At 32.2% G+C, this 15,909-nt stretch overlaps 4 protein-coding genes and 1 long non-coding RNA gene across 8 annotated transcripts in view; 1 reads left to right on the top strand and 4 right to left on the bottom strand.

Moving 5' to 3' along the window:
• The first annotated feature begins 106 nt into the window (after positions 1-106).
• On the top strand, positions 107-1,393 carry LOC122628463. The gene is made up of 2 exons (XR_006327052.1): positions 107-848; positions 965-1,393. It is a non-coding gene; the product is annotated as an uncharacterized LOC122628463 (long non-coding RNA).
• Positions 1,394-2,357: 964 nt separating this feature from the next.
• On the bottom strand, positions 2,358-3,251 carry LOC122628462 (transcription initiation factor TFIID subunit 10-like). The gene is made up of 4 exons (XM_043810809.1): positions 3,103-3,251; positions 2,811-3,015; positions 2,678-2,742; positions 2,358-2,584 (listed from the first exon to the last, which is right to left on the bottom strand). Exons 2-4 carry the CDS (start codon positions 2,922-2,924, stop codon positions 2,383-2,385), a joined length of 381 nt encoding a protein of 126 aa, XP_043666744.1. The 5' UTR covers positions 2,925-3,015; positions 3,103-3,251; the 3' UTR covers positions 2,358-2,382.
• Positions 3,252-3,466: 215 nt separating this feature from the next.
• On the bottom strand, positions 3,467-5,457 carry LOC122628461 (DBF4-type zinc finger-containing protein 2 homolog). Of its 3 annotated transcripts, none has more exons than XM_043810806.1 (3): positions 5,204-5,457; positions 4,507-4,585; positions 3,467-4,447 (listed from the first exon to the last, which is right to left on the bottom strand). In XM_043810806.1, exons 1-3 carry the CDS (start codon positions 5,389-5,391, stop codon positions 3,590-3,592), a joined length of 1,125 nt encoding a protein of 374 aa, XP_043666741.1. In that variant the 5' UTR covers positions 5,392-5,457; the 3' UTR covers positions 3,467-3,589. The 3 variants fall into 3 exon arrangements, with proteins under 3 accessions (XP_043666741.1, XP_043666742.1, XP_043666743.1); XM_043810807.1 differs by having other exon boundaries at positions 4,644-5,346; XM_043810808.1 differs by lacking the exon at positions 4,507-4,585 and having other exon boundaries at positions 5,230-5,457.
• A 151-nt stretch (positions 5,458-5,608) lies between these two features.
• LOC122628460 (DNA helicase MCM8-like) lies at positions 5,609-9,565 on the bottom strand. 2 transcript variants are annotated; one of them, XM_043810805.1, is made up of 15 exons: positions 9,298-9,565; positions 8,960-9,091; positions 8,643-8,884; positions 8,334-8,469; positions 8,006-8,256; positions 7,790-7,894; positions 7,505-7,699; positions 7,367-7,421; positions 7,202-7,264; positions 6,982-7,145; positions 6,680-6,892; positions 6,479-6,600; positions 6,186-6,408; positions 5,962-6,105; positions 5,609-5,872 (listed from the first exon to the last, which is right to left on the bottom strand). In XM_043810805.1, exons 1-15 carry the CDS (start codon positions 9,365-9,367, stop codon positions 5,675-5,677), a joined length of 2,313 nt encoding a protein of 770 aa, XP_043666740.1. In that variant the 5' UTR covers positions 9,368-9,565; the 3' UTR covers positions 5,609-5,674. The 2 variants fall into 2 exon arrangements, with proteins under 2 accessions (XP_043666740.1, XP_043666739.1); XM_043810804.1 differs by having other exon boundaries at positions 7,202-7,421.
• Positions 9,566-11,127: 1,562 nt separating this feature from the next.
• LOC122628452 (protein 60A) overlaps positions 11,128-15,909 on the bottom strand; it is a 14,127-nt gene continuing 9,345 nt past the window's right edge. The window contains exons 4-6 of the mRNA XM_043810782.1: positions 12,639-12,827; positions 12,458-12,534; positions 11,128-12,339 (exon numbers count right to left, since the gene is read on the bottom strand). Of these exons, the coding sequence (XP_043666717.1) occupies positions 12,079-12,339; positions 12,458-12,534; positions 12,639-12,827 (527 nt within the window). The 3' untranslated portion in view covers positions 11,128-12,078. The remainder of the gene's footprint in view (positions 12,340-12,457; positions 12,535-12,638; positions 12,828-15,909) is intronic.

Below are 15,909 nucleotides of genomic sequence, written 5' to 3'. Positions count from 1 at the left end.
CTGTAGAAATAAAGCTCGTAAACATGAAAATATATTTGTAAGGAAAATGTTCGTGCGCTCACGTACCATTATTTTTCATATAAATGTATATTATTTTCAATGTTAGTACGAGGAAAGTATTAATTTTGAAGTTTCTGCTTTTAGAAAGAGAGAGTAACCATTCGATTCGTTCGAAGGTCCGTTTTTGTTGACGGTCCATCGCTTATTGTTTTATGTTGGTTTACGCCAACGATAAATACTGGTATAATTTTTTAACGATTTTGACGAACGAGATCGCTTCAAAGACGAATATTCGAGTGAGAATAAGATTCTTCCGAACTTTCGAATGCGCGCTTCGTTTTGTTTGAAAAAATCGTGTCAAAAAATGATGTTTTCTCGACGATAATTCGTGCATAAAAGTAAAGGATAAGGTTAATTTTAAAACGTTTAAATCGTCGTTATAGCGAAGTCTCGTTACGCGCACGTAAGTTTGTCTCTGTTTTTGAATACATACAAGAGGCTCTTCGTCGAAAGAGAAAGATAACATTAGCATATAGATGATAGCTTAAAGGTTCCTCTACCTATTGTTTCCGGCAAACAACGAAAGAAAAACCGTTCGAGCGTGATAAATTGTTGTTACCACGTGTGTATATATATGTCGTACGTGTATACAATTCGGAGAATTGGGGAAGTATGTAGTGAAAAGTAATTGTAAATAAACAAGGGACGATCGGAGAGATCAACCTTGACACGACTTTCCCACATTCGTCGTTCTTACTAAGGCGTTAGTACGCAGTATTCGTTCCTCTAAGCATCTCTTTGGACGTGTTTTATCTAGACAACGAACGCCTGTAACACGCTTGCATCGTGTAAGTATTATATTTCTTAAGTATTTCGTGTAACTTAATTTACATTGATAATCCAGTTGATATTGGATATAGCTTCACTCAGAATGATAAACATTATGCTAGTAATGAAATTCCAGTTGCAAGACATTCGTGGTAGACTGTCGCATATGCGCGTACATCACCTGTGCAATGAAATTCAAAGAGAGTGATGGAAAGACGATATTGTAATTGTTGAATTTCTTATCGATTTTTAATGTACAGATTATAAATAAAAATAAAAAAGCTTTTATAATGAGAATTAATTTAAAAAATACTAAATGCGCTCTGTGTAATATATTTAAATTTCATAAATAAATGAATAGTTTATACGCTTAATTATGATTGTGTATGCGATAAAAAGTAAAGATTAAAATATAATTAGTTTATGATATTCGTTTACCGCGCACATAAATTTCCAAGGATGTCTAGTTGACAATAGAAGATTTCGTAGTTCTAGGATGCAATTTATACGATTATGTAAAACTTAACCTTTTCGATTTTCAGTAAATATTTATCAATGAATGAAATAAAAGTCTTATGCATCAATCCTCCTTATTCCGATGATGTCGATTACTAATCATACGTCAACAATAAATGTTGAAAGAATCCACATTAAATTCATTAATATAAAATTAAAGAAATAAAGTTACAAGAATGCTATAAAAATAGAATGAATTTAAAATCCTTAGCTATTGAATATATATATACAACACATTCAATAAAACATGCGTAATCGAAAGAAAAGGACGAAAGAGAGTTTCGATAAAAGAACATTGCTTAAGTGAAAAATGAATGTACGAACTTAAAGAGAAGATGTCAATTCTGTTTAACTGTAAACCATCTTGTATATTTCTAAGTACATGCGTCACACTGTACTATTAACGATAACGAACGAAATCACTACGCATACGTCCTGAAAAGATAAACGTAGAATTAACTAAACATTCTCGTAAAGAATACAGTGATAATAAATAACAATATTTGTCAACTATTGGTTTCAATCATCGTCGAATGTCGAATATTATTTCTTATTATAAATAAGTAAAACTAATGACGAAAATTGCGATTGTCATATTTCGTCATCGTTCATTCTATCATCGTAAATAACGATTATTTTTATGATTATATTAGGTTAAGGAACTCGGTAGAATATTGTGTGTGTGTATATATGCATATGTATATATATATATATATATACACATATTTATACTTATATTCCGTACCATACCGCCGACTTGTCTTGCAAGTATTATACACTGATTTGAAGATACTATAAAAAGATATTGATGAGAATATAGCGATATAAATCATTAATACATTTATCTCCTTGATGTACGACATATTTAATTTTTTAATTTAAACAAAATTACATATTGTTTTTGATATAATGTATACAATCTAATATAATATATCCAGTAATGAAAATTATATGTCTATATGTGTATTTATAAAAGTATACATTAGATTTCAAAAAATGTAGTAGAAGACCAATTTTATGATAAAGAATATATTTTCTTTAAACAAAGTAGTGTGGTTTCTTAACTATAATGCCATATTCTGCAACAGCAGGTGTCAAGTCTTCCATAGTAAGCATATAACGACGATCCTTTCCTTTTGTTTTTGTATTTTGATTAGCACCACGTGTTTTACAGTGTTGAAGGGCATCATTAGCAATTTCGGAAATAAACTTTTGAGCTGCTAGGGATACTAAACGTACTCTGTAATTCAACGTTAATTATAAGTAGTCATTAGCTCTTTTATATTGATATATTTACTTATATTTTATTATTTAATAAAATTTTTATATTTACATTCTAGGATCGGTAGTATTAAAACCAGCAGTATGTAAGTAATGTTCGCTGATAGCATCAGGTACCTACGATAAATTATAATAAAGAAATAAAATTATATACGAGTAATAGAAATGGTCAAAGTTTTATATACCGTTGGTGTATAATCTTCCAGTTGTAAAAGGAAATCGGAGAGTGGTTGACCAGCTGTTTTCGGTTCTTCATTTGTATACATTGGTGGAATATCCCTTTCAAAGTTTTCTGTCATATTTCTTCAATATTACTAATTATTTGTTGTTACGACTCAAAATTGACAACAACGTTGTAAGATTTATTATTGATAATAATTACACTATTAACTGTAAATGTAAAATTTATACATTTAAGTATATGAACGTCATTCATAAATGAGATATGCGCTATATATAATTTATAATAAAGCTTACACCACAATGTTTAATTAAAATGTTATTATTGAAAAATGCATCGAATATCCTAAGATACGTTCTCTAAATCGTAACGATAGATCCGTAAATAAGGTTATGAACGATGTTCTTAGCTATTAAAAATATTAGCTGCTCCTTGCGACCTCTGCAGGGCGCGTTTTGAGATAAGATAATCAACCGCTAAAGTTAAATGAAAGTATTTCAAGACATTCACTCGTTCTATGCTATTGATGTATTTTTTAGCTTTTTCTTAAGATTCCTTAATGTTAATTGTGTATATATAATTATAAAGAATCAAAGTGTGTGTATATATATATATATATTCGTATATTTATACATGTGAAGAATGTATGTTTTATATATATATATAAATATATATATATATGTATATGTATATATATAATCTATTTGATATTTATAATACGTAATTTTTTATGTCAAAATTAACATGGGATAATATAAAATATATATCTACACATATAAGTGTTTAACATGGTGTACAGCATGGCATGCAAGGTAAACAGGGTGGTGGACACGGCGGAGGACATGGTGGTGGACATGGTACACATGGAACACACGGATCACAAGGGCCACAAGGATCACAAGGTCCGCAAGGACCGCAAGGACCGCAAGGTCCGCAAGGAACGCAAGGACCGCAAGGACCGCAAGGACCACAAGGGACACAAGGACCACAAGGGGCGCAAGGACCACAAGGGGCGCAAGGACCACAAGGGACGCAAGGACCACAAGGGGCGCAAGGATTGCAAGGAGCGAAAGATACACATGGACCACAAGGATCACAAGGGCCACAGGGGCCGCAAGGGCCACAGGGGCCGCAAGGACCACAGGGGCCGCAAGGGCCACAGGGGCCGCAAGGGCCACAGGGGCTGCAAGGGACACAAGGGCCACAAGGATCACAAGGTGGACAAGGTGAACATGGTGGACAAGGTGAACAAGGTGTATAACAAGGGGAAGGTGAGCAGCAAGTTATACATGGCGGGGGGCATACAGGTGATGGGCAAGCTGGTAAACATGGCTGTGGAGGACATTTTGTTGGACAAGCGTTATTGCAAACAAGTCTGCAATATGCCGCTAATGCAGATTCTCTTGCTTGATCTGCACAGTGAAACTTCTTAAGAGCTACATTTATATCCCCTAAATCTGTTAGCTTCAGAAGTGCACAAGTTCCAGGTCCACACACTGGATACAGTTTTGTCATACATTCAGGTCGGCCCATGCAATCCCACATCATGCATCTATCTTGTAAACCATTCCTCCTGATACATTCACATCGATGCATTATACTTGCACGAAGATCGAAGCTTTTACACCGTTTGACAGGTTCCTATTTAAAATTTGTATTACTTTTCTATTTTTTTAAATGATCATAGTCTTTTAACTTACGCAACATGGATCACAACAATTCATAACTGGACAATAAGTAGGTGGCGGACACGGTGGTTCATCCCACTCACATGGTTTTCTATAAGGAATAATTTATAAATATATTAAGTTTCTTTTAATTTGTAATATTTTTTTACTTTCTATCCATAGAGCTGACTAAACATTTTAGTTGTGCTAATAATTCACGTCTTCTGTCACAATTCGGATTTTTTCCATCGCAAGGCATGTTTGATTTAAATCATAAACATGTATACTTGAAATTTATCTATAAATTTTTTCTTTTTTTTTTTTATCGTAGAAATTATCAAATTGTTTAAATATGCATTTTACTAAATTAATTTGCTTTGTGCAACATTGAATTTATAAGAATCCTAAATTACTCCATTAGTTTCTTATTTTGGAAGTAGTTGTCATAGCAATCGATTGTCATATTATATGTAACAACTGTATAAACTCTCAATATACATATTTCAAATTTGTTAAGTAATTTTTTGAAAATATTTTTTAAGCGATTAACTAACAATTATGCATTTCATTAATTGGTATTTAATGAGTTAATAAAATTGCAAAAGAGAAAGGGTAATTAAGAAAAGTACAAAAAAAAAAGTACAAAAGAAAATTCAAGAAACATGAACTGCAATAAATTTTCCGCAACGTGTTCACCAACATGTCCAGTAAATCCTTGCTGCCTACCTACTTGCTCACCTTGCCCGCCATGCGCACCTTGTCCGCCATGTTCACCTTGCCCACCATGTACACCTTGTCAACCATGTATGCCATGTGCACCTTGTTCACCGTGCGCACCATGTGCACCTTTTCCACCTTGTCCACCATGTGTGCCATGTGCACCTTGTCCACCGCCATGTTTACCATGTCCACCGCCATGTAGGATTACAATATGCACACCACCCGTATCTTGTGGTCATTGTCCACCAAAATGTGTTCCTTATTGTCCTCCTCCATGTCCTCCAGCATGCCCACCGAGATGTCTTACAAGAGTAGCAACACGTCCCGTGAAATGGGCAGTAATGTTTTAAGACATGCTTTTATATTTAACGATTATGTTCTATATACTATATGTGTGCAAGAAATTGTAAAAGAATTATTAGTAAAAAATATGTATATTTTCTTTTTAACATGATCATTGTAACATCAATTGTAAGAACCATTAAATGTTAACGAATTTATAAACATTTCTATCGATCTGTAATAAAACACCATGCTCATTCAATTTTGATAAAAACGAAGTGAAATCTTGTATATTAATACCTCCGTTTACAGCTATTTCTTTCAGCTGCGATAATGAAAAATATTTTTGTACATTTGATTTGATTTCATTTTCTAGTAACCTTATAAACATTTTTACCTGTTAGAAACAATAATGACACGAATTAATGAATAATTTCAAGATTAAATATTTTTATTACTAAACATATAAACATATATTCAATATACTTTTCCCTCTGTAAGTTTGTTTCTGTATGGTAATTTCAATGTTGAATTTTCAAACATCTTCATCATTGTGTACTCCAATATTTCTACTACTTCTAGAGCATCCGATTCTGTAGCCTCAACACGTAATTCCAACTTTGCTCTGGCCTGCAAAGTTTAACGTTATTATCATTTACTGCAGAGAGTTGTAAACGTAGTTTTGTAACGCGCAATGTATAATGACAAACCTCGGTTAGTCTGATCATTGCTTCTAATTGTCTATTATATATAGGTACACCGCCAAATTCTACATTTCTTGATCTGAGTTCTAAGTAATACTTTTGCAATACTTCTGCCGCCTTAACAGTTAGTTTTGGATAAACATATTGACGGGCATATAGGATATATTTTTTCAGTATAATTTGTGGTATGATATCTTTAGGTTGTGTCAATGGGGACATTAATTTTTCTCTGAAATAAGTATAAATAGTTTGCTATAATATAAAATAACTTCCTGTAATAAACTAACTGTTTAAATTACCTTAAAGAATCATCTTGTGACATTGATTGTATTGATTTATCGTTGCTTGGACTCTTGTCTGCCTTATCATTTGTACCAATATGGGACGACATGATATGTTTACATATTAAATGGTCGCGTTTCTATTACAAAATTAAATTATTATAAAATATTAATGTAACACTTAAGAAAGGAAATATTTTCTTAGAAGTGTCAACACACTTTATCTGGATCATCCAAGAGTAAAAAGATTAAATCAAATCTAGAAAGAAGAGGTTGACTTATGTTTAAATTTTGTAAAATTGTCTTGCTTCTGTCGTATCTACCACCAATGTGATTCGCAGCTGCAAGAACCGATGTTCTAGAAGGAAGGGAACACAGTATCCCGGATTTAGCAACACTAACACTTTGCTGTTCCATAGATTCTAATAGAGCCTGCAAAATATATTACCTTCTTATACAATTCAAAGAAAAATTTAAAAAGTTTGTACATTACACGAGTATCTAATTTTACATTTATATACCTGATGTTGCACAGACATTTTATCAAATTCATCGATGCAACAACAACCACCATCTGCTAATACTAAAGCACCAGGTTCTAGTGCAAAATCATTTGTCCCATTTTCTTTTGTGAGGGTAACGGTTAATCCTGAAGATGTACTTGAATTGCCACAGACATACACACCTTAAAATAGAAAAATATCTTTAGATATGTATTTTTAAATATTAATTTATATTCACCTTTGGCAGATACACGCGAACATGCCTGTAACATTTGAGATTTGCCAAGACCAGGATCTCCCACTATAAGAACATGTATATGATCACGTAAACCTTTATGTTTTGCATTTCCACCAAACAGACTTAACAGTAATCCAGCTTTAATCATTTCATGACCATATATACCTGGACATAATGAATGTACTAGTAATGCAAAAATATTAGGCTTCTCATATATCTCCTGCAATATGATACGATTTAATTACAAATGGAATATGAAACAAAATATTAAATAGAGTAAAATACATTTAAATATGTATGAACCTTAATTGCAAGATAATCTTTTATATTCATTTCGCTAACAACAGTGTCTGTGTTTATGCACTTTTTCTCTGTATTTTTATCAGTATTATTGTTATTGTCTTTCTTGTTGTTATGAACTATTGTAATAGCTTCCATATAAAAAGAAAAGGAAGCTGCAACATGTCCTTTAAGCGTATTATCATCAATTCCTTGAATCTGAAAATATAAAATTATTTTATATTATATATAATAAAAAGAGAAAAAAAAAGAATTTTTAATATCTATTGAACATGCATAAATGCTCACTTTAACGATCCCTGTAAGCATCAAGTCATCTCCCGGCATACAGGTATCTACTAAATCATCCAAAATTTTTACATCCAATATTCTAGGCATTCTACCTTTAGTTTCCTAAAAAAAATATAACGAAACAATACAGATTTTTTATACGGTAACAGCTTTTAATATCATTATAAAAATAAATAAAAAGTAATTATTGATATATTGGGAAAAGGGAGATACCTGTTCGTTATTTATTATCTCCTGTATTCTAATCATTTGAAAAGAAATAGTTCTAACATAAGGCGAATGCAATACTGGTTGAAATGTTGATACACCACAAATCGTACATTTTTTAGGCACTATATAAAATCCCTCCGACTGTTTTTCTATCTTTTCTAAACCACATTTTGAACATACAAAGACAAACCATTGAGCAAGCTGCTTTGTTCGTCCAACTCTTACAACGCATCCTCTTGTATTTATTAATTTTCCTTGAGAAGAAGAAAAGGGATAATATAAGAATATTGAGTACATAAGGTGGGAATAATATATAGTTTTTATATAATACCATAGGAATTCACTTTAATATCTCGTAAACAAACGGTTTGTCCATAATTCAATATTCTTATTTTGACTGCAGGCAATAGATTTATTGAATTCAAAACACTTTGTAGATTTTCCTTTGGCACGGTATTTAAAATATTCTGAAAAGTTAAACGCTGACATTATATTAGTAGTATCATATAAATACATATAGTTTTTATCAAAAAAAATACATAAATTACATTCCCCAATACAAAATTTAGAAATATAATTTATATGAAATATACAATAATAAATTTAATTCCTCTTAAACAACATTTATATATGAATATACCTGATGAATTGCAAGTTTGATGCAATTTATTGTATATATCGGTTTTTCTTGTATATCACCTTTAAAGTTATTCCATTCATTTAGAAACGTATCGTCGTTAAAAAAATTATTAAAGTCAATTTTGAAAGTCATACCAGCCTCTAAATTTCCTAATGTAAGAGATGATGATATATCTGAATAATTTTTTAGGAATTGTTCAACTGCTTTAACTTTTCTTATAGTATCAAAAGAGTTTTTATATTCTGGAAAAAAAAAATAATTAAATAGACGTCGTTTATTTGTATCATATTAATGATAAAGTGATCTTCCTTTGATACCTTGCTTGTCAAAATATAACGTCCATCCATAGTACGGAATATTTGTATTTTCATGAATATATAAAGACGTATTATCTTTAGAAGGACTTCGTAACCGCTTTGCTGATATTTCATTTGTATTTGTTATTGTTTCTATCATAATAACATAAATATTAATTAGTAGTAAAAATATACAAGTGTAAAATATACATAAGTTACGTAAGAACGGATTGAGATATTATAATACTAATTTATACAGAAATAGAAAGCTCTTTACACCGTTATATCTTTTGTAGCAGACAAAATATAAATATTAAAAATAGGGACACAGAAAAACTTAACATACATTTAAAACTTACTAGTTTGTTTGGTTGCTTTTCTTTTCATATACCAACGTTTCCTATATACATTATTTCTTTTGTCATCCATGTATGATATATATACGTTGCAAAAATAAAAATCAAGAATATTTAGTATTGAAGTAACAAAAAACTTATCTATCCATCAGTTTTTCTATTAGTGTATCATTATAACAACTTTTCTTGATCATAATAAATTTTGTAGCGATATTCAAACAGTTCGATCACAAGATTCTCCCTCCGGCTACATGCAGCCATGTTATTGAAAAATACGCGCGAAATTTTGTAATTATAATTTATGCGCTATTTTCTATACAATATTACCTCATAAAAGTATTATTGAGAGAAAAAATCTCGAGAGATATATTCTTAGAGATACTGAGATACTAAACTATCTCTTAATAATTAGTCAAAAAAAATGTAACCTGCAATAATTTGAAAATTTAAAAAAAAAATTATATTTTTGCAACAATTTTACAGTATACAGAAATTGATAAAATTTATAAACAGAAATTAGGGAGTTTATAAATAAAAAAAAAAAAAAAAAACAAAAAAAAAATAATAAAGACATTGGTATATAGTTTCTAAAACAATTAATACGTACGAACATATATAATGTGTGTGTATGTGTATGTGCGTATGGGGAGCGTATATATATCAGAAAAAAGATGTCAATTTATTTTTAAGAATTTGTTTTAAATGTACAATTAAACTGTATGATAAAAACTTTTTATACTTTCCCGAGTGTATGAGTGTACATGATGGATAAGTGTTTAAATTTATGTATGAATATCGTATATAAAGTATTGTGTGTAAAATACAGCCCACTTATAATCAAACAAATGATATCAAGGAGGATTATTACCAGGTACGCACAACGTTATCTACGCACAACGTTATGTAAAAAGGTTAGAAGTATGAAACGTATTGTAAATTAAATAATCTTACGATACAGTACTATGAGAATTAGATGAATATTAATTCTAATCTCTACTTATCTAATGTAATTGATAATAAAAAATGTAAGTGACATATAGAGTGAAATAGAATATTTTTAATACAATATAATAATATTTTGCTTTTTATACGTGTTACATCTTAATTGTAGAAATAAAGATACTGCTTTACTAATGCATGAAATAAATATTGCAAATCCATATTATGTGTTCGTTTGTACATTGATTATTTTCTTTTATATTTTTGCAGCTAGGATTATAGTATATACTTATGTAAGGTTACCTTCTGTCGGTAAAAAGAAGAGCTATTAAACAATTGTTGGTGATGCTTTCTAATAATTATCCATATTTTATTTAAACTTTACCTACCGACGATAATACATATATAGTAATATAAAGTATAATAAATAATATATTAAGTATGACTAAATAATCCAGTATGTGATGTTATTTAAAATGTTATTTAGATTAAACAATTAGAACGTTAATAACGCATTGGATATTTTAGATTTATGTAATATATTAAATATTGCTATCTATATTACGTTAACATTCTTAATACTTCTTATTTTGTTTTCTAGAAAGGAAATGGAAAACAAAATAATTTTGGAAAATACCTATTTTTTTTTTACAATGCAATGTATATTATTGCTGAACATATGTACAACGGTATATTTACATTGTCATTACAAAAGTTGTGAGAACATAACAGTAAGCTAGATTATGTTTCAATTTACATACCTACCTCCGCACAACACTCATACACGTTTCGTTACTTAAAAGAAAAAAAGAGAAAAGAAAAACAAATCTCATTCATACACTTTGACATTCGATAGATCTAATTTTATATATATGCATATGATCGTACGTGTGATTTATGCAATAAAAGGCACCCGATTTTTATTTTGAAATAATTAACAATAATTAATAATTAACATTATTTTTTTAAGCAATTTTACTATTGATTATAAATTCTTTTGCAAAAAAATGCAATAGGAGTGCAAAAGATAAATGTCATAAGATTACAAAATTTCTGTTATTTAACGAATTTGTTTCCATCGTACGAGGTTACAATAATAAATTATCCAATTTTCAATTCAAGATAATCGTCATTAAAATATGGAATGGTTTATACTAAGTAACTCTATAATATAGGCATATTCGATAAGAAGAGTATTCTTTTACATACAATATCCATTCGAATGAGTGATATACTAAGAAACATAAATAAGTCTAATTACATGAAATAGTTGCATTGATATTTTCTCATACATATGTAAATAAATGTACATTCTCGGAAGAAAAAAAGAGAAAGACATTGTTTTATTCAACAATAGCTTGTGTGAAGTCTTTTAAACTGTGTTATATCATTTAAATGAATTCTTTCAATTGAAATGCTATCGATATTCGATGTATTAAAAAATATTTCTCGCATTCGTTGCAGTTACCCTTATTTTGTGTGTGTGTGTGAAAGTGAAAGAGAGAGAGAGAGAGAGAGAGAGAGAGAGAGAGAGAGAGAGAGAGAGAGAGAGGGAGAAATTTGGATCGGTACGTTGCGTTAGGATCGGGGATTGTTTCTTACTTATGATTATAAAAAATGATGGGAAAACATAGGTATCGTTGCTTGCTTACGTTTAAACACGACTCATCGTCATGTTTCTGTTGAAACAACAGTGCGAAAGCGATATTATCGCATGTTTGAAAAAAAAAGCGCTGAAAACGTTAAACAAGTTGACGATCTTCCGGATGCAGGACCGAACGACGATCCTGCGAATTTCATTCGCTATAGAAAGGATTGTTCTTTCGAAAAAGAGAGTAAAAATGATTAATGACAGCCGCAACTCTTTACAACCATATTCTTATACTTCTTTAGAATAACGTTGCTTTCATCGAGAAAATATAAGACGGAAATGGCAGAAAGTTTTGTAGGCGCGCAACAGGGCTTTGGTACTTTACCGGGACTCACGAGATGCACCAACGTTTGTACGATCGCATGATTGGTAGCGTTCATATGAGCGTTCAAGGGAAAATTGCATTCACCGCTGCAATAATATGCGTCGTACCCGTCCGGTGCTATAATCCAGTCCTATAAAATCAGTATTCATTATTCATCGATAAATAACAACAAGTTCTGACAAAGACCGAATTGACAAATAGAAGAAGTTTCTGCATAAAATAATCTTAAGCGATTCTTCATCATTTACCTGCCATTGAAGATCCCTGAAGCTGACGTAGAGCGTTTGGATCTTGCAAGTTCTTGAGTTGTATTGCGAACCAGGATCTGCAATATTTATTTCGAAGATGTTAAATATCGTGTAATCTAATATATACATCTAAGATTTTTTTCATTTAATATGTAAGTACGAATCGAAGAACGATAGTTACCAGTATAAGGATTATTTCGATAATCCAAGCTAGACGATTCGCTTTTCTTTCTTCTTCTGGCATCACGTTTTTGTCTCACTTTCGATTCTCTGATGCCAGAGCTTTTGAAATAACCCACCATGAAGGGTAACTTGTCCGGATCACCTTTGAACCCAACGATGCCAATATCTTCTGGCCTCATCTCGTGCACTGCGACAAAAAATATAGCTATATATATTAAAACTTCACTACTTTGCTAAAATTTCTTCCATTTTATGAATAAAGAAAAGAAAAAATCTTTTCTCGACATCGATATATCGAACGTATTCCATCGCTATTATTTAAACGGACCGTTTCAATTTTATTTCGACGATGTCTTTAGAAACGCTCGTTTGGTTCCATAAAAGGAAAGCTCGTGAGTAGATACATACATACGACGAATACATTTGAACGTATGTTTATTAGAATGGGTCTGCCTTCTGAGATTATTAATAGCCAACCTTCATGAATATTAACCATTTAAGAATCTCGAGCCTAACTCATGCAGTCTGATACCTATCGAGCCGTTCACTTCGACGATATAGATTACAGTTCGCGGTTTCCCAACATGTTAGCCCTGCAATTAAGGCAACGTAGCGTTGCCACGTAGTATATCTTAATTATGTGATATACACACACACACACACACATAAAGTATGTGCTAGGTACGCGCGAGCTCGCATCAATGATCGAGCTAGACATCGATTACCTACCGTTTATGTTTCTATCATTGTTGATGATTTTCAATAATGACAGCGAGTAATGATCGAAAGGAAATTGGACTCTTGGGAGATATATATCGAAATGTAACAACGGAGGACGGAAGATCTATCTATTGATACTGTGCATGAACGTTTGCAACGACTTCGCCATTGAATGCAAAAGAAACTTGATTGTGGAACGACCTTCCACATTGCATTACCGATAATTGAATAAGAATGATCAGCAAACCGAGCATCGTTTCACAGTAAATATTCAGCGGCGGTTTATTTCCTCGAAGCAATTTATCAGTCCTTATTACACTAGTCGTGTCACGATCAATGCGTATAACTCTGTCTTATGATTTATTTAACGGGTTCGTTCATAAAAAGAACGCTTTATCGCTATTTTTAACCGGAATCACTAACAGTTTCATAAACATGCAAGATAATTTCCTTGTTGCTCCGGCACTTACTCCATACAATTTGTCTAATTTATACGAAATTGTATGAAATTATACATAATTTTCCTTGTTCTTGCAAATGACCTGAACAATATACGATACATACCGTACGAATGTAGGCATATATGTAAGTACTTATATACACGTGTCACTCTATTTCAACTTTCTCGATCAGAATGCATATAAAGAATGTTTTTACCGTGCAGAGCAAATATTTGTTTACTCCATCCATAGATCGCTGATGTATCTAGGTATCTATAAGCAACATTCGAATGAAGTTCCTTCGCACATCGAGTTTACAATTTTTCACGTATGCGAATTATGCGAATGTATCCAAATTTATGCACAAACATAGATCGATTCCATTGCTCGGTCACTATCTTATCTCGAGTATATCGCATATGTGAAATTGTGAAATTTTGTAATTATACGAACCTATGCAAACTCGTGAAAGATCGAATACACATTTAGACAGTTTCATTCTATTCGTACGACAAACTTTCGTAAAATTCGAAACACACATTTCGTCGGATTCGTTGAGCGTAGGAATCTTCCCTTCTCTTCTTCTTCTTTTATCTTTCTTTTTCCACTTCTTCTTTCTTTTCTTCTTCTTCTTTTTTTTTCTTCTTCTTCGACTCTCCCGTTGGCCACGAGGAGAAGGAAAGGAATAAAAAGAGAAAAGGCACCATTGCCTCGAGGCGCGGACCAGCGAAAGAGATTACACCGGTGACTCTCCGGGCAGGCATTGCTCGGTGTGTATGCAAATGATCCTTCTTACGGGCTCTCGGCCGCGCGGAGAAGTTCGAGAAAGCTAGTAAATTGGTCCGCAGGAACGCGCATTTGCCGTGATTGCAACGGTCACCTGCCACTGTGATCGCGACGAATGCATGCCGTTACAGAACGATGGCTTCAGAGTTACGTTCGAACTAGCCCCACACGCATGCATGTACGTATTTCTTATTTCCAATAAACGGTTATACTAATTCATTCGCAATTAACGGTATCTATCCGAACGTTGAAACGTCTTTGAAACCTATAACATTGTAGGTTCTTTAACCAGAAATCCAAGAAAATGACAATCTAAAGATTACGACGAATACATATGTCACGCGTATCGAACGATCGCGTTTATATGCCGACATCGTGCACGAAAAATGCGTACGTCATGGAATGCGGTGATTATAAGACATCTGTTGCTGCTACTGCACTCTGTTCCACTTTACGAAGTCGATCAAAGCTCCTCTCACTTCCTACTACATCGAAGAAAAACTCTTCTCTCCCGACTGTGAAAAGTGCTTCTTAGAAATGTTAACTAGAATTCTATTAGAAAACGCATACATGTCCTTAAAATGTTGGGAACAAGAGAAATCCTTGATCTTTATCTTTCGGGATTCAAGAATAAAACGATCCTTACACACATATTACGTATCAGCTAACTGTACTAACAATAATGTATCAACAAACTCTTGTATTCTTGTAATTTTCATTCTAATCAATACTATACACTAACAACGTTTATTTGGTTTCGTTGAGCCAAAATACATTACATTAAAATGTATATTATGTAGCGTTATTAGTATAAGACCCGTTATGTATCTCGGAATCTAAGATCCCATCCCTAATACTATTCGTATCAACCTAATGATAAATCCAGAAAAGGACAATAAGAGTATTGCCATTGGGCATACAATTTAAAATATCAAAGGATCTTTACACATGTTCGTAGTATCATTAAACGAAAGCGTATCACGCGCTGCGTCGTTAACTTTCCGAGGTGTTGCAAGTCGAGTATGCGTAGGCGTAACGTGGAAAAGAAGCATACATACGATTCTTTATGTGTGATAGCATCGCCTGACTGCACTTTCTAAAGAGTTTCATTTTTTACAAGAAGAAAAAATCTTTTTCGCGGAGACCAGAAGGAGCCACTTTTTGATGAACAAGATCAAACAAATGAGGAAAATTGACAACCCTTTGGTTGAGAATCATCGAAAGAGAGACAGAGGTAGACACGGAGTAAGAGACAGATAGACAGACAGACAGGCAGAGAGAGGGAGAGAGAGAGAGGGAGAGAGAGAGAGGGAGAGAGAGAGA

This window comes from Vespula pensylvanica, chromosome 4, assembly GCF_014466175.1.
Source record: "Vespula pensylvanica isolate Volc-1 chromosome 4, ASM1446617v1, whole genome shotgun sequence".
In the NCBI taxonomy this organism is placed as follows: Eukaryota; Metazoa; Arthropoda; class Insecta; order Hymenoptera; family Vespidae; genus Vespula; species Vespula pensylvanica.
Note: the sequence above shows the minus strand (reverse complement) of the source record. Positions and strands in the feature narration are given on the sequence as shown.

What these genes read in the sequence shown, in the direction of transcription:
- LOC122628462 (XM_043810809.1), bottom strand. Translation starts at nt 2,924, where the DNA reads ATGACAGAAAACTTTGAAAGGGATATTCCACCAATGTATACAAATGAA. An exon ending in TGGAAGATTATACACCAACG is followed by an intron (nt 2,743 to 2,810) that starts GTATATAAAACT and finishes AATTTATCGTAG; the next exon opens with GTACCTGATGCTATCAGCGA. An exon ending in AATACTACCGATCCTAGAAT is followed by an intron (nt 2,585 to 2,677) that starts GTAAATATAAAA and finishes GTTGAATTACAG; the next exon opens with AGTACGTTTAGTATCCCTAG.
- LOC122628461 (XM_043810806.1), bottom strand. Translation starts at nt 5,391, where the DNA reads ATGGCGGTGGACATGGTAAACATGGCGGTGGACAAGGTGCACATGGCA. An exon ending in ATGGCGGGCAAGGTGAGCAA is followed by an intron (nt 4,586 to 5,203) that starts GTAGGTAGGCAG and finishes TATTCCTTATAG; the next exon opens with AAAACCATGTGAGTGGGATG. An exon ending in ATTGTTGTGATCCATGTTGC is followed by an intron (nt 4,448 to 4,506) that starts GTAAGTTAAAAG and finishes AATTTTAAATAG; the next exon opens with GAACCTGTCAAACGGTGTAA.
- LOC122628460 (XM_043810804.1), bottom strand. Translation starts at nt 9,367, where the DNA reads ATGGATGACAAAAGAAATAATGTATATAGGAAACGTTGGTATATGAAA. An exon ending in AGATAATAAATAACGAACAG is followed by an intron (nt 7,895 to 8,005) that starts GTATCTCCCTTT and finishes TATTTTTTTTAG; the next exon opens with GAAACTAAAGGTAGAATGCC. An exon ending in CAATGATCAGACTAACCGAG is followed by an intron (nt 6,106 to 6,185) that starts GTTTGTCATTAT and finishes TAAACTTTGCAG; the next exon opens with GCCAGAGCAAAGTTGGAATT.